The 23,669-nt window shown below is 51.3% G+C and overlaps 1 protein-coding gene across 5 annotated transcripts in view; it reads right to left on the reverse strand.

Moving 5' to 3' along the window:
- Positions 1-168: 168 nt before the first annotated feature.
- tanc2b (tetratricopeptide repeat, ankyrin repeat and coiled-coil containing 2b) overlaps positions 169-23,669 on the reverse strand; it is a 114,978-nt gene continuing 91,477 nt past the window's right edge. For 4 of the 5 annotated variants that reach the window (XM_029250453.1, XM_029250455.1, XM_029250457.1 and 1 more), the window contains 14 exons: positions 23,386-23,494; positions 22,973-23,095; positions 22,448-22,684; positions 21,903-22,088; positions 20,369-20,462; positions 19,780-19,913; positions 18,990-19,113; positions 18,313-18,488; positions 18,062-18,194; positions 16,980-17,009; positions 15,584-15,675; positions 12,840-12,986; positions 12,452-12,552; positions 169-5,000 (listed from right to left, as the gene is read on the reverse strand). In XM_029250453.1, coding sequence (XP_029106286.1) covers positions 2,891-5,000; positions 12,452-12,552; positions 12,840-12,986; positions 15,584-15,675; positions 16,980-17,009; positions 18,062-18,194; positions 18,313-18,488; positions 18,990-19,113; positions 19,780-19,913; positions 20,369-20,462; positions 21,903-22,088; positions 22,448-22,684; positions 22,973-23,095; positions 23,386-23,494 — 3,796 coding nt within the window. In that variant the 3' untranslated portion in view covers positions 169-2,890. The remainder of the gene's footprint in view (positions 5,001-12,451; positions 12,553-12,839; positions 12,987-15,583; positions 15,676-16,979; positions 17,010-18,061; positions 18,195-18,312; positions 18,489-18,989; positions 19,114-19,779; positions 19,914-20,368; positions 20,463-21,902; positions 22,089-22,447; positions 22,685-22,972; positions 23,096-23,385; positions 23,495-23,669) is intronic. The other variant, XM_029250454.1, reaches the window with a different exon arrangement.

Here is a 23,669-nt window from a genome sequence, read left to right on the forward strand (position 1 = left end):
CAAAATGAAGAACCTGAAATACTTATGTAAGGTTGTACCTCTTTTATAAGCCACAAAAGAAGGAAAAGAGCAGACACTTTTTTTTTTCTTGCAGTTTTCAAGCATTTATAAGGGACCATTTAACTGGTTCAGATATTTTTTGAGTGTTACAAATGACTGCACTATTCATGAGATAAAAACGCATTCTTTTTTATTGGGCTTTTTCATTAAACTTTATCACAGCGATCTGACAGCTCACATTTACAGACAGAACTGAGCTCAGCAAGCAAATACACTGAACTGAAAATGAACGAATAAAAAAGGAAGTTTTGCACTTGTCTGGTGAGGCTGCAGAGAGGAGAGCGAGGGGAGTCCTGCAGAGGAATTCCCCTCCAGTGCCTCCTCTCTTCCCTACTTGAGTACAATATTGATATCACAAACCATAATGAGGAAATATATACTCATACTTATGTGTCAACTCAACTTATAGAAGGGAGAAAACATGCACCAGAGTATGTACAGCAGCAAAAGTCATTTACACTGGGAAGCTACAAAAACACGCCCCAAAACATCCTTTGTCTTCATGTCCCTTGTTGCAAATGCTGCCGTTTCGCTGTCCAGCGATTGGGTTCCTGACAGCGTTCACGGAAAGGAGGCCCGGCTGCCGGGGGCCTCCGATACAGCAGAGCCAGGAGCAGACACTCCTCCTGCGGGCCGCCTGAACGCATCCTCCCTTCGCTCTCAGCACGGCTCCACAAACTCATTTCTGTCGCGGTAAAAAGAGTACGAAATACATCATTATCACCTATCCAGCAGTGGAAAAAATGAGTAAGAAGTACAAGATGTGAAAGCGCCAGGCTGCCTTTGTGCATCAGCATCAGCAGCTCCCAAGTAAGATGTTGAGGGACCGACGGAAGGAAGGAAGGTAGAAAGGAAGGAGGCTTTGCTGGAGGTTGGAGGACCGCGGTCACAACTCTGAGAGCAGCGTAACGTAACAGAAATCAGTACGCTTAGACACCCGACAAAAACGGTGTAAACCAGAGTACTCTCCACACCAGCTCCGTGGAAGAACATCCTCATTAATCTCTCCTATTAATTGGACATGTTGGACCGTCGTCCGCTGCAGGACCGTACTGATGAAACCGAACGTCAGCCCGGAAGCTCCAGTGCGCTCGCATCCGAGGTGCACCAAGTCCTTCTAGAACAATCCTACCAAAGGGATGGATTGAGCTCAGTATTTCCCGCCTGCTCTGAAAAAGGACAGCTGAACAGTTAGAGATAGACTGGACTAGAGCAGATTCTGGGAGCACTGGGCGCACTGGGGGCGCTCAGTTTCTCAGCGCTGGACGGTGAAGCGCTCTCCTGTGACGGGCTGCATGTGAGAAAGGAGGAAAATCGCTGAGAAAACTGGGAAAGGGACATTTTGGCCAGTATGTACAGCAGATACACTTTGTGCTATAAAGGCCTTACATCTTCATTCGTTTAGAATATTTAAAAATTTATTAGAATTATTATTGTTGTTGTTTTTCAGTTACTTGCTTCAAAAAGGTCCACCAAAGACAATAACTGATTGTTATTTGCTCTTAATTCTCACAAACATTGTTTCCAGGATCGTTGTTGGTCTGACAAGACGCCTCAACCCACCCAAAATGCAACATAAAAAAACGAAACAATCATGATAAATGAATGAACGGTAAAGTGCACCTTCTATAGCAACTTCACAGGCATTTAGTGCAGAATTCGGTGAACGTTAGAAAAGAGACAAACAGAGTAAAAAAGGTAACGAACGAAAGCTGACGGGAAGAAGGATCGCGACGCGACCAAAGCCATTTCTCCATGAAAGTGGTTTGTGTTCCTCCAGGGGCCAAAACAGCACGACTGCATCCGCATCCAAGCATCATTGTGTGTCCTGGTCGGGGACATATCCAAACGGGACGTTCGGACACACACACACACACGCATCCCAACGGTGGACACGAGAGCCAGGAAGCGAGATATGACCGGGAAAGGAACACAGCCGTTCTGCGCTCTTTCTGAGGAACACGAAGAGACGCGCACCGTGTGCTCGGCGTTTCCTAACACTCATACAGCGGAGCCCTGAACACTCCCCTGTGCAGCGTGATGTCAGCGAGGACGTACGTGTACGAGGAACTCTTTCCACCTGTGGCACCGTAGTCCTGGGTCCAAGCTCTAGCGCACACTGCAGTGCACACACTGCTCCAGCACACACTGCACTGTGGAAGCGCTCCCTCTGTAACTGCCGTCTCAGAAAAGAGTCAGCTGTGAGGAAAATTCAGCAAAACGCTGCTCAGGGAAAGTTACACCAAGGCAAATTGACACAAAACGTTTGGAGATGTCGCCTCCTGTACGCTTCCCCTGTCAGCTCCTTATGCCTAAAATGAAAATTGTATGAAAACTAATGATGAACACCAAAACAAACCAAAACGTATGCAAGTGCATACATCTATATACAGTAAGTATAACTTAAAATTATAAATATGACTTGTTACCATTTCCAAGTACACACTTGTTACTTTTACAGTACAGAACATTCCACTCTGCTCTAAGAGCACAATTTTTCTCAAATTCTAGGGAGACAGTAGATCAATAGTTTGTCTTCCACAAATAAATTAAGGGCTTCCAGCATCCTTGTGACATGGGGGGTGGGGGTGGTAGAGCCGAGATGAACCGCAGCTGGAAAACCACACTAATACATTGGTTTACATGACATGTGGACCAGCCGTTAATCCCCACTGTGGACAGAGTGTAATTGAGCGCTGCAAAGCGCTTCCTTAAGGCTCACAGACGCGTGCAAACTTAGGCTCAAGTTAGCAAGCGTGGCGCCGTCTGTGCGACGGCTCCACGGCGTCATCGTCCTCCTGGCCCAGGGTCCCCGCTGTCACCCGCGCTCTCACACATTGGACTCCACGAAGGGTCTCTTTGGTTTGATGGGGGAAGTGGGGCCCTGCCTGGAATCGCGGGAGAGCTGCCGGTACACGTTGTCCTGGAAGGCCTGTGCCACCGGCAGCGTCCGCGCCACCTTCACGTCGGGGTAGGTGGGCACCTGGCTCACCCGCTCCAGGATGTCCCCTCTCGAGCCGTTGGCCAACTTGCCCAGTGACGACGGCTGTGCAGATGCGTAGTAGTCGTCTTCTAGGAGGTGCCCATTCTGGGCATTGTTGGTCTTGTTGTAGTAGGCGATGTTTCCAAGGGAGGTGGGCGGGCTGTAGGAGCCTCCGCCCCCCTGTTGAATCAGATTTGCACTAGAGGTGGGGCTGGTGATGACCATGTCCAGCGAGGACACGGCCCAGGGCCGCGAAGGCTGGTGCAGGTACTGCTGGGTCCGGGCCGTCTTGTCAATGATGCCCATGAAGGGCGTGGTCCGCGAGCGGGCGCTCTCCCCTGGGTACACGCCCCCTGCCCGGCCCTCACCGCCCTGCGAAGGAGAGACGGGCGAGAGGTCATCGCAGGCACGATCGTACGATGGTTGCAGCGGGATCTCCATCTGCTGAACGGAGGCGGAGGGCCGGAAGCCGGGGGCCAGGCTGCAGGCAGAGCCGGCGGCGATACTGCTGCTGGACGGAGAGAAACGCAGGCCCACGCTCTGCGAGTGGATGAGAGGCCGCGGTGTAGGGGGGTGCTGCTTTATCTCAGCCGTGTTGGCGCTGACAGGCCGGCGCACCAGGTGGGGGATCTCGGGTGAGCCCAGCTGGCACGGCGGCAGGCCGGCAGCACGCTCCAGCTCGTGCTTGGAAACAGGGTAGTAGGCCGCCGACTGGCTGCGGCTGATCTGGGGAGTCTGGCCATAGCGCAGGACCCCTGGTCCCCCGCTGCCGGAACGGTACGCGGAGGATGGCCGCTGCGGGAGCTCATCCTTCACCAGTCCGGAGTCGACGGAGCCCGGCCGCCCACCGTGCTGACACAGCGCTCCCGCGCTCAGGCTAGCCTGCACTTGCGCCATGGGCCGCCCATCCAGGGAGGGCTGGTACACAAGGCGACTCTCGATGTCCACGGAGCTGAGCGCGTAGCGCCCGCTGACAGAGTGTGCCACCTGGCTATACGCGCTGCTGCCCAGCACGGCGCTGGAGTGGACGGCCGAGCTGGGCTGGTTGGTTCGCACAATCTGGGCCATGGCGGGCTGCAGCCGGAGCGCCTGCTGCTGCTGGTGCTGCTGCGAGGGCTGCGAGCTCAGCTGGAAGGAGCGCTGGCTGCTCATCTTGGACAGCGGGGACTTGGGCCGACTGGGCAGCTGCTCCTGCTGGTAGCGCACCGGGGAGCCCGACTGTGATCGGTACAGGCAGATGCTCTCCACGGGGGGGCTGGACCGGTACTGGGTGCCTCTGCGCAGGGGGGAGGGTGGGGGGCTCTGGTAGTCTTTCCCCTGCCCGCCGCTTCCTACCCCTCCTCCCCCTCCAGCACCTAAGGGTGGGGGGCTGAACCGGTAGGAGGAAACCTGGTGTGCTGGGGAGGTATGCGGCGGGCTTGGCCTGTAGTGGGAGTTCTGGTGCGTGGGGGAGAGGGACGGTGACGTCGACTGGTAGCCCTGTCGGGTGGGTGACGACATAGAGGTCGGACTAGGCCGGAAGTCAAAGGCCTGGCCCAGAGGGGAGCCCCCTGACAGGTAGGCGGAGTCACGGTGGGCTGGTGAGGACGGGGGGCTCTGGATGATGGGCAAGCTGGCTGGACTGGCTCTAGGCTCTGGCGGCAGGCCGATGGTCATGCTCTCCAGCTCCTGCTCCAAGTAGTCCTCGTCCTCAAAAAGGTCCTGCACCGGCTCCATGTCCTCCAGCCGTGGCTCCGGGGGTGGGACCGGGGATGGGGGCAGCTCCTCTGCTGGGGGTGGAGGAGCAGGCGAGGATGAGGGCGGCTCCTCGTCCAGCTCTTGCTGATGCTGCTGCTGCTGTTGCTGCGTGACCTGCCTGCACTCCTCCTCAACACGCTGCAGGAGCCGCTGAATCTCCCGGTTGTTGGGACATTGTTTGATGGCCTCATTCAGGTCCTCAAGAGCTTCTTGGAACTGCCTGCAGATGGACGTAGAGGAAAAGGAAGTCTTTCACATTAGGAGTAAAGAATGAGTTGGAGTCATTGTGCATTAAATTTTGCGTTGGAAGTGCATCGCTGCTGTTCGTGGTGTTTCGGGTAAGCGTAGTTGTTTTGCTTTCGCTTTTTCCAGTCGCGCATTCGTGTCGTGTAGCTGTGCAGGTTGATAGATAGTCGGTTGTGTGTTTGTGTAGCATTGCGTGGCACTGTAATTATTTTGTTTAAGTAGTATTTAGTGGTTTGTTAAGACGACTGTTCTCTGGATCATTGTCCCGTAGCGGGAGTGGGCGTGACTCCGTGGTTTGATTAATCGTGTCTGGTTGGTTGATTGTTTTGGTCGCCATTGTTGGTGTAGTTTCAGTTTCGATTAGGAAGTCAGCTGATAGGCAGTGGCCCAGTTTAAATAGCAGCTGCTGACCTGTAGTGGCAGCGGTTGTGGCAGCCTCTTGGTGTGAAGACTTGGGGTGCAAAGACAAGGGAGTCTATCTGCAGGAGTCCATCTGCAGGAGTCCACTGAGGAAGGCCACTGTTACAGTTGTCCTCAAGGGAACATGCGTCCAACATGTCGACCATCAAAGTCTTCTACAGTAAGCAAGCCGTGTGATTTCGCCACCGCCGGAGACCTGGGCGCTCTCGCTGCCACAGTAATCTGGTTTATCCTCACCTGTCAAACCTTTCATCTTGCTTTACTTTCTCCATGGGTCTCTGGAACTGCCAGTCTTCTGTGAGAAAAGCTGACTTCATACCAGCCTATGCCTCCCATCTCTCACTGGACCTCGTGGCCCTAACCGAAACCTGGATCACCCCAGACAACTCAGTCACACCTGCAGCACTCTCTACAAACTACTACTCCTCTCACACTTCTCGTTCCTCTGGCAGAGGTGGAGGCACAGGCCTGCTCATCTCTCCCCAGTGGGAATATTCTATTCTTCCTCTTTACCTGCTTGATCTGTACTCCTTCAAATTGCATGTTGTATCTATCACTGCCCTGATCACTCTTGTTATAGTTGTTCTTTAGCGCTCTCCTGGCCCTCTTGGCCACTTCTTTGATGACCTTGACATCCTGTTGAGCTCTCTGCCAGGGGACAACTCTCCGCTGATTCTCCTGGGTGACTTCAACCTGCATATCGATGACATTCATGCAAGCGGCCTTCTGTTGCTCCTACAGTGCTTTGACCTCTCCCTGCCCCAGTCCCCTGCTACTCACAAAGCGGGCAACTGTCTTGACCTTGTATTTTCCCACAACCATGGCTGTCCCGTTCTCTCTGTCATGCCGCTGCTTGTCTCTGACCACTTCTTCATTTCCTTTCAATCCTCCCTCACCACTAACTCTTTGTCTCTTCCTGCACCCGTTGTCACCTTTCGCCACAACTTAAAATCTCTCTCACCATCCTGCTTTGCCTCTGCTACTCTGGCCACTCTCCCTTCTGCTCCACAATTCTCAGAACTATCTACAGATGATGCCACTAACACTTTCCTCTCTGCCTTATCTTCCTCCCTTGACTCTCTCTGTCCTCTGTCTTCTAGATCAGCACGCCCCATTGCTACCCCATGGCTGTCTGATACGTTACGTGCTAACAGGACCAAACTGCGGGCTGCAGAGCGAAGATGGCATGAATCCAAAACTCCATTGGACCTGGATGCTTACCAGTCACTCTTAGCTGCTTTTCAGTCTGCTGTCTCTTCAGCTAAAACCTCCTTCTTCCACAACAAAATAGTCTGCATCTAAAAAACCACACAGACTCTTTGCGACCTTCTCATCCCTTCTGTGTCCCCCGCCACCTCCTCCTCCCTCTTCTCTCACTGCTGAAGACTTTTCTTTGTTTTTTCAGAGACAAAGTCAAAGCGATCACTGATAAATTCTCACCATCAACCTGCCTGGTTCACGCTGGACCTCCTTGCGAAGCTATCCTCTCCAACTTCAAGCCGCTCTCCGAATCTGAAAAAACCCTCCCTGGACCCCAACATGGTTGAAAATTACAGACCGGTCTCCTTCCTCTCCTTCCTGTCTAAAACCCTAGAGCGGGTGGCCTGTGATCAACTGTCTGATTTCCTCACCCGGAACCGTCTCCTCGATGGTTATCAGTCTGGTTTCAAAGTTGGTCACTCCACTGAGACCGCCCTTCTGGCGGTATCCGACGCTCTCCAAGCTGCTAGAGCTGCCTCCCTCTCCTTGGTCCTCATCCTCCTCAATCTGTCTGCAGCGTTTGATACTGTCAATCACCGGATTCTACTCTCCTCTCTTAACCAGCTTAGGATCAATGGTGCAGCACTAAGATGGTTTGAGTCCTGTCTCTCTGACAGATCCTGTCAAGTGGTCTGGCGGAGCTCTCATTCTTCTCCTCTGCCTCTCTCAACCGGTGTTCCACAGCGCTCGGTATTGGGTCCTCTTCTTTTCTCCATCTACACCTCCTCCCTCGGTCAGGTCATAGCCTCCCATGGACTCAAATACCACTGCTATGCTGATGATACCCAGCTCTTCCTCTCCTTTCCACCTGGTGCATTAGACATCTTAGAATACTCTTAGTGGGCCTGCATTGATGGCACTGCTCAGCTGGCGACTCGCTTACCTGCTCTAGCAATCTGGTGTGCTGGTGTTTTTGTTCCTTTGTTTTTGTGATTGCTTTGTACATCTTTTTAATTGGACTCCAAAAGCATGTGGATGTTTTTGCATGTGGTGAAAGTTATACTATTTATCGGATTGTGTTTGTTTGTGTAAACGCCGGGCGTGTGTGATGTTGCCAACATGGAGCGTTGGCATAGTGCGAGACAGCCAGTGATTAGTTATAGTCGGAACATATTCCTGGCTCTCTGGATTCCAAGGGGATTGATAGACCAAGCGGCACCCGGGCTACTGGACAACATTCCGAATGATCTGAAACAACCGGCAGGACGCATTGAGAGGCGGACCGGGTCGACGGCTTTCGGTTGTGGCAAGTCCAGTAGATCAACAGCCCGGAGGAGAAAGCGCGGCAAATGGGGAGGAATCAGGAGGAGACTCCGGTCACGGGGATCCAGACCGGCATTACCTGCTATAATCCTGGCTAACCTGCACTCCATTGAGAATAAAATGGAAGAGATAAGGACAAATGCGAGGTATGCTTTTGAATTTCGAGAGGCTGCCCTTCTTTGTTTTACTGAAACTTGGCTGCAAGTGGCTGCCCCAGACTCTCTTTTTGATATAAACGGCTTTTCACTTATACGAGCAGATAGGAACAAAAGCTCTGGGAAAAGCCGGGGGGGGGGGGGGGGGGGGGGGGGGGGTATGTGTTTACATAAATGAGCAGTGGTGTCGTCAATATTCTGTTAAATTGGTATTATGTAATAATGATTTTGAATTGTTGGGTATTGGGTTGAGACCATTCTACCTCCCTCGGAAATTTGGTTGCATCCTGCCATTTGTTGTTTATGTTCCACCATGCGCCAAAGTGCATCGGGCTGCAGCTTTAATAGTGGACAATGTGTGCAATTTACAACAACAATTTCCTGATGCCCCCACCGTTGTTCTTGGTGATTTTAACATCTGCAACCTGGAGAAATCTTTGCCAGGATTTCAACAGGTTGTAAAATGTGGAACGAGGAAGGATAATATATTGGACAAATGTTACATAAACATTAGTAATGCCTATCATTCCAGAAGCAAACCACCAATAGCCAACTCTGATCACAATGTGGTGTATCTTATTCCAACTTATCGGACCAAACTAAAAAGTAATAAACCTTTGAATAGGGTGGTAAGGCACTGGACACAGGACAGCAAAGAGACTCTGGGAGCCTGCTTTGACTCTACTGACTGGTAGGTGCTGAGGGAGGGCACTTTGGACTCAGCATACTCAGTTACAACTGATTACATCAATTTTTGTGTTGAGTCTATTATTCCCACAAAACCAACTAAAGTGTACCCTAATAATAAATTCTACATAACCAAAGACATTAAACGTATAATGAATCAGAGGAAAATAGCCTTTAAAAATAAGGATAAATTGGAGCTGCAAAAGAGGGACAAGGAGGTGAGAGATAAAATCAGGAAGGCAAAGGCTATTTATAAGAGATATCTAGAAGAGTCTTTTAAGGCTAATAATCCCAGAAAAATGTGAGAGACCATGAAAAGCATGCCGGGTATGCCCAGTAAACAACAGAAGTTATTGGTAACAAACGATGAGGTGGCCTTTGCTGTAGAGTTGAATGCTTTTTTTCCAGGTTCGAGACTTCTGGGACTGTCGAGAGCTGCAGTGATGTGCTGAGATCAGTACTTATAAGGCCTGATGATAGAGTGAAAATCGCAGCAGGACAGGTGGCCAACGCATTTAGACATCTTAATGCACGTAAGTCCACTGGCCCCGACAACATCAGTGCCTTTGTTTTGACGAACTACAGTGAGGAGCTCGCCCCTGTGTGGCAGCCCATTTTCCAGCAATCGCTGGATACATATACATCCCCACAGCCTGGAAAACTTCCTACATAATCCCACTTCCTAAGAAAACATGTTCCAAAGAGTGTAATGATTATCGACCTGTAGCACTTACCTCTGTATTAATGAAATCTATGGAAAAAATCATTTCCCATTTGCTCTTTCAGTCTATGCAGGATAAATTAGATCCCTACCAGTTTACTTACAAGCGTGAGCGCAGCACTGAAGATGCAGTAGCTACTCTTATGCATTTTGTTTTAAAGCACCTGGATACACCAAAAAGCAAACCTTATGCTAGAGTATTGTTTATTGATTTTTCTTCGGCATTTAATACAATCAAACCAGACTTGTTGCTTTCCAAAATGTATCAGTCGAAGATAAATTCATGTCTCATTCATTGATAGAGTTCTTTCCGCACTGACAGACAACAGTTGGTTAAAATTAATAATACATATTCCCCTCTGCTTATAACAAGTACTGGCGCTCCTCAAGGTTGTGTCAGCTCACCATTGTTATTCACTATTTACACTAATGATTGCGTCATTAGTACTAGCCTAACCTAGCCTAACCATTATCTCATTAAATTTTCTGATGACACAGCACTGGTAGCATTGATGACTGAGGGGGAGAGGCCAGACTCCTATTTTGACAGTGTGAACACAGTGGTCCAATGGTGTAATTAGAACACCCTCATTTTAAATCCCATTAAAATAGAGGAAATTATTTTTGGATCCACACAGCTCACATCAGCCCCAGTCATCATTTATAATAAATCTATAAAGCAGTCCTCATCCTTCAGATATTTGGGAGTGTATGTGGATAATGCTTTATCCTGGTCATATCATGTGGATTACATATGTAATAAGGTCCAACAGAGAATCTACTTTCTGAGGAGACTTGGAGTCAGTAGGGAGATTATTTATTTATTTTTCTGCTCCACAATTTGCAGCATTCTGCTATATGGAGGCCCAGTTTGGTTCTGTGGCCTCTTGGTTCAGCTGAAAAGCAGAATTTTAAGATTGCTGAATATCTGTTCAAAGATGGTGGGTCATTCCTAGATAGTTGCATCAAGCACACCTTTAGAGCGGCGGAGAAGATCAGTTCAGATCATTCTCATGTTTTACATGAGGAGTACCAGCCTCTGCCCTCTGGGAGGCGCTTTACGGTGCCAGATTGCAAGAGGAATGAGTATAAACACTCCTTTATTCCTCACTCCATCACACTACTGAACCAACAGGGCAGGTTAAGGAGGTGACTCTCCTTTTTTCACGCACACATACACACATATACACACATACATACATACATACACACAGGTACACATACATCCCATGGACTGGTTATATACGGACTGATGTACTTGCACTAAAAATGCAAATGCAGATTTATCCATGTTGCTTTTGAGGATTTGTATTTGATTTTATGTAATGGCCTTTTACCATTTTTGGGATTACAACAAGTTGTTTCTGTCTTACTTGTGTTTCTGTGATGTAATAAGGTGGATGGATTGCTGAGCTGGAGAAGCAAGACAAATTTCTGTGTAAACAGACAATAAAGTGTTATCTTATTTTATCTTATCTCCGCGCACATTGCCGTCTGCCTGTCAGACATCTCTTCATGGATGCATGATCACCACCTCCAACTCAACCTCTCCAAAACACAGATTCTTTACCTCCCAGCTGGCCTGTCCTCCTGTCACCACCTCTCGATCAAACTGGACAACTCACTCATTTCGCCTAGCTCCTTTGCTAAGAGTCTGGGAATAACGATTCATGCGAGTCTGTCATTCTCTCAACATATCGAACTCACAACCCGGTCCTGCAGATACATCCTGCATAATATTCGTAGGATCCGTCCCTGCCTCACTACTCACTCCGCCCAACTATTTGTCCAGGCCATGGTGACTTGCCGTCTGGACTACTGCAACTCTCTCTTGTGTGGCCTTCCTGCTAATGCCATCAAATCTCTGCAGCTTCTACAGAATTCTGCTGCATGAGTTGTGTTCGATTTGACAAAGTGTTTTCATGTATCTCTTCTACTCATTTCTCTGCACTGGCTGCACAGCTATAGCTGCCCGAATCAAATTCAAAACCCTGGTTACTGTGTACAAATGCATCAATAGAACTGCTCCCAGCTATTTACAAGACTTAATCAACCGCGTCTCCTCAGCCAGGCCCCTTCGCTCATCTACTTCTGCTCACTTGGTGGTCTCGCGCACGAAAAGCAAAGCTTGGAAGTTCTCGGTTCTGGGTCCGTTGTGGTGGAATGACCTTCCCCAGAACTGCCAGTGTCCCTTCTCCCTTTTCTCTCAAAAACTCTGGAACATTCAACCTACAGCCAGTTTTCAGAATCACCAGTAAGGACTCAAGACTGGCTGCTCTACAGAGACGTCAACACTCCTCTGCAGTGATGTGAGACCCTGGACAAGAGCTAGAGGAAGAGTTTAGTTGCGGTCATTACAGCTAAAGGTGACACAAGCGGCTATTGACCGAGAGCATTTCACACCTACGATTGAACGTTTCGCTGTGTTCCACACCAAGGAGATGATATGAAAACAGCACTGAAGTCCGGCACTGGAGTCCCGCTTTCTCTCTCAGGCTCCAGTCACTCACCGCCGGGACTGACGGAAACATCTCATCGCATTTAATGTCCAGCAGCTGGTAAAACAGAGACAGCTGGACGCGGGAAAGAGTTTTTGACAGCACTGTAAGTGAAACAGGAAATTCAAAAATACGAGAATCCAAAACACGAGCTGCTGAACTGTTGAAAGTGAAAATGTGTACAATCGGTGTCCGTACAAAGTGTGAAAAACAGACGGCTCAACGGGACAACGTGACACTCGGCACTCGGTAAAAGGACAATCTCCGAAACAATTATGTTTGAAAAGGGAAAGTGCCCTCCTGGCTGACACACTGCTAGACATCACTTGTGATGTTGAATAAGTGAGCAACAATACAGACAGGTCACGGGAATGACAAGGGCCCCCTCTCCACGTTCCCCCCCACGCTCCCCCGCGGTCACCTGCTGCTGCGCTTGGCTCGAGCTCTGGCGTAGTAGGCCTCGTACGACTTGGGCTTCAGCTCCAGGGCCTTGTTGGCAAACTCCTCGGCCATCCCAAAGTCCTGCAAGGAACAGCAGCGGGAGGGTCACGTGCCGAGTCAGCGGAGCAAAGCGCTTGGACGCATCAGCTGTGCCGGCAGAGTCTCTCATGCCACACGAATCGCTCGAAACGCGAGGGTGACAAACATTGACCAAGATGCGCGTGCGCATGTGTGCCCGCTGCCTAATCCCTCAGGGGTTCGAGCGCCACCGTGTGCGTAAGACATGCGTAAACACATGGTACTGTATAAAGGCAGCATGACGGCGATCAGAGTGGGTGGGATGCATGATGGGAAATGTACAGACTCACGTTCATCTTCCTGCGGCAGCGCGACAGGTTCAGCAGCAGGGACACTTTGAGTTCGCGGAACGTCTTGAGGTCCTCGCTGAAGCCCTCGCGAGGGAACTTCTTCAGAGCATACTGGTAGCGCTGGGCAGCCTCCTTCACTTTCCCCTTCTGTCAGACACACACACACACACACGCACACGCACACAGGGTGTTCCTTATGCCGAGCATAAATATCATGGTGCCATACATGATGCAGAAAAAATCTCATATGTATCTTATACACAGTAAAACTTTTTCTCATACAAAATGCATTATCAAAAGCAACGTGTATAAAAAGACACAAAGAACAGAAAATATAGAATAATACAAAAAAGGTTTTTACATCAATGACATGTTAAGGCTAATTGCTTAAATATTAACACATTTCATCGGAACGATTATTTCCACATGATAGTCATATTTAAGGCAACATTCAGTGGACAAGTGTGCAGAATTGCCAGAGTGGTGCATATTTTTTACCAGGGTCCACGTCCAATATCAGCAAGGAACGGCACTGAATTGAACTGAATCCCCAGCCATGACGGACGAGACGTCCCTTGCTGATCTGGGGATTTAACGTACCGTATGGCAACAATATCATAATTACTTGTTAACTGGCTTAGAATTGTTACTTAACCTAGAATGCCCAGGAGCGGTGGGCAACCACTGGCCCTTGAACCCCCAGAGGTTTTTTTTTCTCCCTCAGCATTCAGGTGGGAGTTTTTCTTTCTTTCCTCTGTGGCCAGTAGACATACTTATAGCTCTATAAAAGTGCTATACTATGGTAGTCATTAGTTAACGGTCTTCTTTGTTTCTTATCTGATGCGTTTGTGTTTCTTGCCTTATGCCTGTGTTGAAATGCTCTGTGTCACTGTATGAGAAGAGCTCTATGAAAACATACTGAATTGAGTTGAACTGAATTGAATTGAACTGAATCGAAGTGTGTTCCACTGACGTATGGATGAGCGGCCCAATGTAAGTAGTGTATCTGGCAGCGTAAGTCACCGCAGTGAATAAGGTGTGTGGGCTCATAACACTAGAGTTCATTGGAAGTCGCTTTGGAGAAAAGCACGAGCTACACTGTAAATGTAATGTACTGTAAATGGAATGGAATGGAGCTGCTCCCGATATCTACAGTACCTGCTCACCCCCTACACCCCAACCACACTGCTACGTTCCTCCACCTCGGCTCACTTGGTGGTCCTATGCACAAAAGTTCCGAAATCCAAAGCACAAAAGCTTTTTGGTCCTGGGCCCAATGTGGTGGAATGAGCTCCCCATGTCACTCACAAATGCTGAATCTGTCTCTACTCGTCTCTTTCGGACTCACGTCTCCATCAGTCTCTTAAGAGCATGATATACATGCAGATGTTTATTTAATAATCTGATTATTAAATAATAAGAGAAATGATCAAGAATAAATCATTGATCTTGATTAGAAACTGGTGAATATGGATCAAGTTTTACGCAGCAACTCATGTGATTTATACTGGTTCATGTGGTGGAACCTGACAAATTAACTGAACTTTAGAATCACGTGTCTGTATCCAAGTCTCTCCTTCTCTTTAGCATCGATTAAATGAATAAATATAAATGCAAATGTAAACTGAACTGAAATTAACTGAATGGAACCAAACTGAATTTAACTGAACTCAATCCAAACTGATTCGAACTGGATTGAACTGAATGAAAGAGAATTTAATCTCACTGAATTGTACTGAGATTAACTGAAATGAACTGAATTTAATGAAACTGAATTGAATTCAACTTAACTGATCTGAACTGAGTGAAACCGAACTGTACTGAAAAGAATGCAACGGAACTGAATTGAACAGAACAAAACTGAACCGATTTGATCTGAACTGAAATCGACTGAACTGAATCAAACTGAATTGAACCAAACTGAACCGAACTGAATGAAATTGAACCAATTTGAACCGAACTGAACCTAGCTGTACAGGACAATTCTTTTTGCTTCACTACAGCTGCACACAGGGCTGCGGGACATCTTTTTTGCCGTTTTCAAAGGTGAGCAACCTGAGAACATACAGGCTTCGTGTGGAAAAATGTGGAGAAAGTCCCTGAAACGAGTGAAATCATAACTTGGACCGAGTCTGTTTGAGGGAAACCCTGAAGTCAGAGACCGCGCTAACGGAGCTCTCGGCAGGCGGGCTGTAAACGGAAAGAAACGCACATGTGCAGTGCGCACACTCTGCTTGAGCCTGGCAAAGGGAACACGTCCCTGAGAAACCTTCGTGACACAAACTCGGAGACATTGTTACAGCTCATTTGCGCGTATGACATCAAGGTAAATTAAGCGACACGGGTTCGATCCACGCTCAGTCTGTGCACAGTTTGCGTGTTTTACCTCCCAAAGCCAGCTGTGCATGTGTGTGTGCGTGTGCGCGCACCGTACCTCTGCTGCGTGACTGTAGGCGGTTCACTGTATCTAACAGGAAGGCACCTTGGACAAATTCAATAATCATTCCAATTTGCTTGAGAGAGAAGCGGCTGCTAAATGAATAAATGTAAACGTGTTGTGGCGCTCAGGCGTCAGGAGGGACTCGAAGCCCAAACTCGCTCCTCGGAGATAAACCCAGCAGGGCTCTTACATTCGAGCCCCCGCCAAGCGGAATGCCGTGTCCGTCTCCGGCTTTAGGGTCTCCGACATCAGATCAAGACCCGGAGGGCGCGGTGGATACGGTCGCGGTGCGCCTAAAGCTCACCTTGTAGAAGCCATCCCCTTCCTCGATGAGCTTGCTCAGCAGGATGATCATGATGTCCGGCTTTGAGGTGGCCATCGCCCAAGTTGCTGGACCTGTGGCACACAGCGTGCATGATGGGTACAAAAAGGCCCGAGAATGCAAACGCGCTCTTGACACAGAGAGCAAGAGAGAGAAGGAAAGAAAGAGCACGAGCAACAACGTATGAGTTACGAAAGAACGAGAAGACACACCGGATGGATTGATGGCAACAACAAGACGGTGGAAAAAGGTCACGAAGGAGAGGAACGCGTCTGCTGCAGAGAAGTGTGCTTTCCTACAGCTCACGTGCCCTGCTGTTGTAACGGCTCAAAGCCGCTGAGCATTATTACATTATTATTATTACTGTTATCATCATCATCATCTTACGGCGTGAGCCTCGTCTTATTCACCCATTTATAGAGCAGGGTATTTTTACTGCACCTTCACACACAAGGCAGTGGCTGTAACTGTGGTGTGTAAGAGGGCCTCCTCAGGGCCCCCGGAACCTTCCTGCACTGCCCGATTCCGTTGTACCATTGAGCGTCAAGAAGAGCCGCCTTCTACCGGCGTCGTTTCCCGCAGCGCCCAGTGCGGTACGGCACCGCGAGTCACCTCACCTCGTCGCCAGCGACACGGAGACCTGGGTCATTTCATCGGGCGGCGGCAGAAATCCTGCTTTGACGGAGAAAAATGTTCCGGAAAGAAAATATTCAAAAGCCTCCAAGGAAATAACTAGACGGACCATTTTTGGCTGGGAATCGCCAAGAAAGTTAAGTTCACGTGACTGGAGCAGCAGTACCACGGTAAGGCAGTGTAGCTGCAGCGTAACCCCACGTGTGGCACCTTTCTCTGCAACACGGTCAACTGACACACACACACTTGGACTGAGAGCAGCAATGAGGCAACGAGAGACTGCTGTCGCACACAAGGCGGTCAGGCGGCAAACTGGACACACGCGTGGCCTCAGACAGAAACAAGGTGTGCGTGCACCCGCAGGCATTAGCGGAGACCTTGGCCGGAAGCGTGATCGTCCCCTTTCGCGCAGGCCGACACGGGCCGAGAGAACAGCCGACGGCGGGCGGGGCCGCATGCAGCGGGGGGGTGGCGCATGCGTGACGGTGCTGATGACACGGTGAGGGAGGGGCCGGCGAGCAGGTGACACACGGGCGCTGGGGACTCGGTGGGGGGCCGTGTCTCACGCCGCACAAGGTTCGGTGCTAATACCTGCAGGGGGCCCTCTGGGGAGGAGCGTCTTTGTTTGTTTGCTTGCTTGTTTGTTTGTTTGTTTGCCTGCCTGCCTTGCCGAGGCACCACGACACAGAGAAAGAGAGCGGAGGAGGGAGGCGCGAGAGCACCCGGCACACTGCCTTGGCTTTACCTCGAGGCCGACTGGGGAGCGTCTGACATCCTGGTACCGCAGGGAGAGGCGGGGCCGGGGAGAGTGAGGAGCCGGTGTCGTGAGTGAAGGGGCATGGGGGGTGGGGGGATCGCCATGACACACGAGAGGCGGGAGGGGTGTTCGACACAGGGGGTGGAGGCGGCGGCGGCGGCGGCGGCGGCATGAGGAGAAGAGCAGAAACAAGCAGCCGTGAGAAGCAGGACCGAGGGCCTCGGAGCGGGAAGAGGAGACAGAAAGAGCCCGGCTCGTACCCCGGATCGTACCGCGGATTTTACCCGTTTGTACCATGAATCGGACCGCAGCTCGTACCACGGCTCGCCCCACGTATTGTACCGCAATTTGTACCACAAACTGTACTGGAGATCGTACTGTAGCTTGTACCACGGCTCGTACCACAGCTCGTACCGCGGCTCGGCATGTGGGGCACATGGCATAAAGCGGCGCACTGCAGGGGGCAGCGTGGGGGACATCAATCCCACAATGCAGCACACAGCAGCAGCCAACAGAAAGGCACCAGCAAGGGGAGCAGCTGTGGAGGGCAGATGAAGGGACCCTGTTACCCTCTTTTACCCCGTTACCCGCCTACTGAGCAAATCTTAGCACAGCTGCAGAGAGATGCCTGTCAAATTTTGATGAGATGAGCGAGACCTTGGCCACCCCCCAGCGCACAGTGGCATGCTGGGATTGTGAATGGACAGCAGGAGGTGCTGTTGTCGCCGCAGGATCACTAGTAAGATGAGCGGAGGAGGAGCCCACTGGGGGCACAGAGGTCACGCTCTCTGTGGGCAATAGCATGTCTGCACAGGAATACAGTGCTTACATCTATCCACAAAGGGCTTTGACCCAGCAGCTATGCGGTGCCACAGTAGCCTGGACAGTACCGGGTTCAGGTCTGCCCCGCTGCTCTCTGGGCGACTGCCACACTTTCCATTTGTGGTTGTGAGGAAAGGCCGCTTCGTGCTGTGTGTTTCCTGTTCGATGCCCGCGTTGCGCCACCTGATCCTGCAGCCCGAGGGAGTCAGGTGAGAGGAAGCCAACGCGCTGCCATCGCTCAGCCCTACCTATCTTGGCTCCCTTCTTGAGCAGGGCCACCACCACGGAAGTGTTGCGACAGCCGACCGCACGGTCCAGGGGCCGCATGCCGCTGTAGTCCACGTGCTCGACCACGGCGCCGTGATCCACGAGGAACTGGACCTGCAGCGCATGGGAGGGAGACGGATGCGGAGGACGGCGGTCGATGACGTGGGGAGCTGCAGGAATGTGGGCCGTCACATTAACGGGGTGTCGGACCCCAGGCTGGGACCCCTCTCACCACTTCCGCATCGCCATAGAAGGCCGCCAGGTCCAGGGGCGTGCGCCCGTTCTTGTCGGCGTGGTCTGTTGCCGCCCCCCTCTCCACGAGGGCTCGCACCACGGGCAGGTGGCCCTTGAGACACGCCCAGCTGAGCGCAGTCAACCCCTCCTTGTCCGTCAGGGGCAGGGAGGCTCCTGGGGAGGGCAGGTTCAAGGTACGACTGACTGTTTACTTTTACATGCACTTACGTAATGGATAATGATGAAAGCATTAAGAAAATGTAAATGTACAAATGTGGTCATGCACTTTTCTCACACTTTTCTCCAAAAAGTCACACTGATCTACCATTTACTATACGGCAGGGTAATTTTTACTGTATCGCTTCAGGGAAAGTACCTTGAGCAAGGGTACTAAAGCAGGAGCTGGGATCTGAACCCAGGTCCTCGAGTGCAAGGCTGCAAGTGTAACCACTGCTCCCCTGCTGGCCACTGACTTTGACCTGCTCACTTCACGCTGCGAGCACAGCGTTGTTTTTTGGAAAGAGCACGCTCTACCTCAAACCGGACCCTGGCCGAGTACGTTTGGCTTCGAAAGGCTTTCGGCAGCGCCCGGAGCGGCAGAGCCGATAAAAGCCAGGCTGCCGAGCGAACGTGTGCTCAAGGAGCGGGGGCCCCACGTGGTCACGCGGTCCTCACCCTGCGCCAGCAGGAACTCCACGGTGCCCAGGTGGCCCTCGGAAGCCGCCACCATGAGCGGGGTGCGGCCCTGCTTGTCCGCCACGTTGACGTCCGAGCCGTGGGTCAGCAGCACGTCCACGATCTGGCCGAGGGACACGCAGCACAGGTGTGGTACTACGTTACTGTGGTACTCAGGGTCGCTTGTACAGCTAACGGAATGAAGTAGAGTCCAAACACTGCTTCACACAAACACAAGCACACTTTCGTCGCTGTGAAGATATGTGAGTTTACTCTGTCACGTACTGACTTACCCTGTCAGATGACATCAGTACATGTTTTTATTCTAAATAATCTATTTTAGATCAAACTTTTCATGAAAACGCTGCAGGATTTGTTAGTAGTCCAGACAAAAAGTGACGGTAAAATAAATACCACTAGAAGTGAAAAAAAAAAAAAAAAAAAGAACACACACACACACAAAATCATCTGGTCAGGAAAAAATTAAAGCAGCATCTAATCTGGGACACGTGATTCTTTTTTGGTCTCATGCGCAGCGTTTGGGCTGAAAACCACTGTACTCAGAGTACTGAATATGGGTGATCAATTAGGCTTATAGTGATCGAGTGCCTCTGTTACATCTCTGTCTGAACTTTAGGGTTACAGTTAGGGTTAGGGTTAGCACCGAGTTCGGTACACTGCCTGCAGACATGAGCACACTGCGCCACTGTGTGTACCCTCTCTGTTCTTGTGTTGGGACCGCACCACGTCCTGCCCAGCGTATAAGGGTCATCGAGTGCAACGAACCCACCTGCCAGTGGCCTTGGCGGACGGCACTGAAGAGGGGCACGATCCCGCGCCGGTTGGGCTGCGCCACAGCCGCTCCCTGCTCCAGCAGCAGCCGACACACGTCCAGCTTGCCTCTCCCTGCCGCAGCCGTGAGAGCTGTGGAAGCGCGGCATCTCGTCAGCGCAAAGGCGAATCGCACGCTCACCGCGAGGTCATGGGGTCAGCGGCAGGGTTAGGGTTACACTGTGGCTGCGCTGCACTGGGGAGGAGAAATAAATGATGGCCCTGAAGCTCTGTTAGTGGACCTGCAAGTTCCCAGCCACGTGCGCGCTGCTTCTGAGAGACGTGGACACACCACACATCCAGCAGCAGCACACCGACGTCCCTCTGCTGGTAGCGAAGTGAAACTAACTGCAGTTAAAGACTCGCTGGTGTGCGGACGCGGTGCTGCGGTACCTAGAGGTGTTGGATAAGGACAGGAGTGACAGGAGCAGGATTCCACTGTGAATGTACAAGGGGAGCAGGGGAGTGCCTGTGTGGGCTCTGTATACATCCACACACACACACACGCACGCACGCACGCACGCACGCACGCACACACCCGCCTCTACCTGTCTCTCCCCAAAGTGAGTCGAAGCTGTTGATCTGCGCACGCTCCACCTCCTCCTCATCCTTCTCTGGCAAGTCCAGCAGGTAAGACACGATCTGTGGGAATAAAGTGAGCGAGTGACCTCCCGGGACACAGCGCGCCGCTCCGGCCCCAGCGTGTATGACGGACAGCGTCCCGGTTACGCAAAACACCTGCGCTCATCAGACACACGTGAGCCACGCACGCTGTCCAAGGTTTTCAGGCAGTGCATCTTATGATTCTCCTCCCAGTTAAAAGGAAGAGTCCAGAGCAGCAAGATGATAAGGCTGTGGAAAAGAGTTAATGTTAAGGTTACGGTTAGGGTTATTATTTTTGTCACAGGTCCATCATCAGCACACGGCCAGAGCTCCGGGGACTGGAGACTGGAATGATTCCACAGTCCAGTGCAGTACAGTATTATTTTTCATACATTTTACAGGATTAAAAACAATGGAACAAATCGGCAAAACGAGTGATTAACCTAGACTAAACTTATAACAGTAACATTTAAAAATTCTATTATAAAGAAACATTTAGTAGAAAAGTTTTTAAAACGGAGGGGGGTGCGGTAGGTTGGACCGGGGTCCTCCTCTCTGGTGGGTCTGGCGTTCGAGTCCGTGCTTGGGGTGCCTTGCCATGGACTGGCGTCCCGTCCCGGGTGTGTCCACTCCCCCTCCGGCCTTATGCCCTGAGTTGCCGGGTAGGCTCCGGTTCCTCGCGACCCCGTATGGGACAAGTGGTTCAGAAAATGTGTGTGTGTGTGTGTGTGTGTGTGTGTGTGTGTGTGTGTGTGTGTGTGTGTGTGTGTGTGTGTGTGTGTTATAAAGAAACATTTAGTAGAAAAGTTTTTAAAACAGAGGGGGGCGCGGTGGGTTGGACCGGGTCCTGCTCTCCGGTGGGCCTGGGGTTCAAGTCCTGCTTGGGGTGCCTTGTGACGGACTGGCGTCCCGTCCTGGGTGTGTCCCCTCCCCTTTCAGCCTTCCGCCCCGAGTTGCCGGGTTAGGCTTCGGCTCCCGCGACCCCATATGGGACAAGCGGTTCAGAAAGTGTGTGTGTGTGTGTGTGTGTGTGTGTGTGTTTTAAAATCCCTTTCAACATGGTAAATCTTCCAGTGTGGTACCTGCCCTTCATTGTCTTATTTTTTCATATTATGCCAGGTTTTGTTTCAAGAAAAAAAACAAATACTTCATTGATGTTTAGGAAGGTTATTGTAATTTAAAAATTATTTTGAAAAAATCACATATAAGGTACTTTGACCAGACTCCCCTCCAGCCCATGGAAATAGATGCTGTGTAAATATAACCCAGTGTGAGTAGCTCAACAGTGTCCTGTTGTTATTTCATTTTTTTTTTTTTTTTTTTTAAACTGCTTCCTTTAGAGAAACAGTGACTCAAGGGGTTAAGACTGTACAAAGCAGAAGTGCTCGCAAGGTTACAAGATGAGAGTGAGACGATGAGAATCCAGGACCGAAGTACGGTCACCGCGTAGCCGCCAGGACGATACAGGTTCACGCGCACCTCTGTGAAGCCCATGCTGGCTGCTGCGACGAGCGCCTGCTGAACAGCGAGGCTCTTGCTGAAGACCCCTTGCTGCTGGCCTCCCAGGGTCCAGTCGCACTGGATGAGGAACTTGACCACCTCCATGTGGCCTCGGAGGGCAGCGTGCACCAGGGCGCACTGGCCATTCTTGTCCAGATGGTCCACCTAGGCCACGCAGGCAGACAGAGCATGGTCACGCAAAGGGCCCACAACCGACCACGCCGGTCTTGCTGCGCGCGCATGGCATCCCTCTCGGGTGGCAGAGAGCAACCCTGGACCTGAAGGTGCTCTCTACCCCCGCCTGCTGAGAGCGACTCCTGGAGCACATTCTTTGCGACACGTCAACGTTCAACAGTAAACGGTTTGCAGAAATGTGCCAAAATGTGCCGAAAGTTCTCAAGGACAACGCTCTACTCGTGGGTTCGCTCTGCGGGCTTCAAATGGCACTTCATACAATGTTTTTACTGCCTCCTGCCGCTACTTCGGTGTCGGCCGAAGGCTTGCGTGTACTCGGGGAACGGCACCTTGGCTCTCCTGCGGCACAGCGCCGTCACGATGGGCAGGTGTCCCGAGGCTGCGGCGTAGCCCAGCGGCGCGAGTCCGCTCTCCGAGGTGGCGTCCACAGAGGCGCCGAACTCCAGCAGCAGGTTCACCATGTCCATGTAGCCCAGGTGGGCGTGCGCGCACAGGATCGGCGCGTTGTTCAGCACCTCCGTCCGGTAGTTCACGTTGGCTCCGCCCATCATCAGCAGCCTGCTCACCTGCAAGCACTCGACGCGTTACTGGACAGAAGACAACTGGGCAAAGAACACACTTCAGATCACGTGGGACGAAGCTTTTTTGAAGCGTTTTTTTGTAGCAACGTGACCATTTCGACTTCGACAGGCGCACTGGCTCCTTAACTTACCGCCGAGTGGAGAACTTCCCAAGACTCAGCACCCCCCTCCCCCCATACTTACATGGTAGAGCGGCGAGCGCCCAGACCAGGCGCACGTTTACGTAAGAGACCGTCCGCTCAATAAAGACCGTTTCCCTGGAGGCCGAACTACCTTGATGTTCGGCGTGTAGAGATTTCGCAGCGAAGCCAGAGCAGAAGAGAGGCCTTCTGTGCTGTAGGAGACCCAAAGGCCCTGCAGGATGGAGGAAGAGATGCCGACCTTCTTGCTGAGGCCCTGGCAGACGAGACGGGGGAGCGTCAGCGGCGGGAAACGTACCGCGGCACAGCAGCGCCCGTAGAGGGCAGCAGAGCCACACAAACAGGTGAGTGAGTATCTTCACAGCACAGCTCAACACGGCATCGTCGGGGGCTCTTTAGAGACGAAAGTGAAACGGCGGAAGAACCCATCGGGCGGTCCCACAGGCCACACGCGCTGCACGTCCGAGCCGCCCGCAGCGCGTCTCTGCCGACGCGTCCTTCTGGACCGCGGTGACTGTTCCGAGTGTGAGGCCGAGCGGAGCTCACCTTGAAGATGTGCGCTTTGAGGATGTGGTGGCCCAGCTCGATGGTCTGTTGCCTGTTCAATTTGCCTTCGTGGCGCGAGAACCAGAAGGCCAGCAGTGTGTGACCGCTCCTGTGTGTCAAACGCACGCACACACAGCATTCGTGAGCACAGGAAGCACCGCAGGGGACCTTCCTTTTCATAACGCTTGGCAAGTTACATAACTGCGTTGCACATTATGCAAGAAGCTGACAATGCGACACAATTTCACAGTTTCAAAGCCGCATCAAGCATCTGCAGCTGATCT

The sequence above is a fragment of the Scleropages formosus genome, chromosome 3 (genome assembly GCF_900964775.1).
Source record: "Scleropages formosus chromosome 3, fSclFor1.1, whole genome shotgun sequence".
Classification (NCBI taxonomy): domain Eukaryota; kingdom Metazoa; phylum Chordata; class Actinopteri; order Osteoglossiformes; family Osteoglossidae; genus Scleropages; species Scleropages formosus.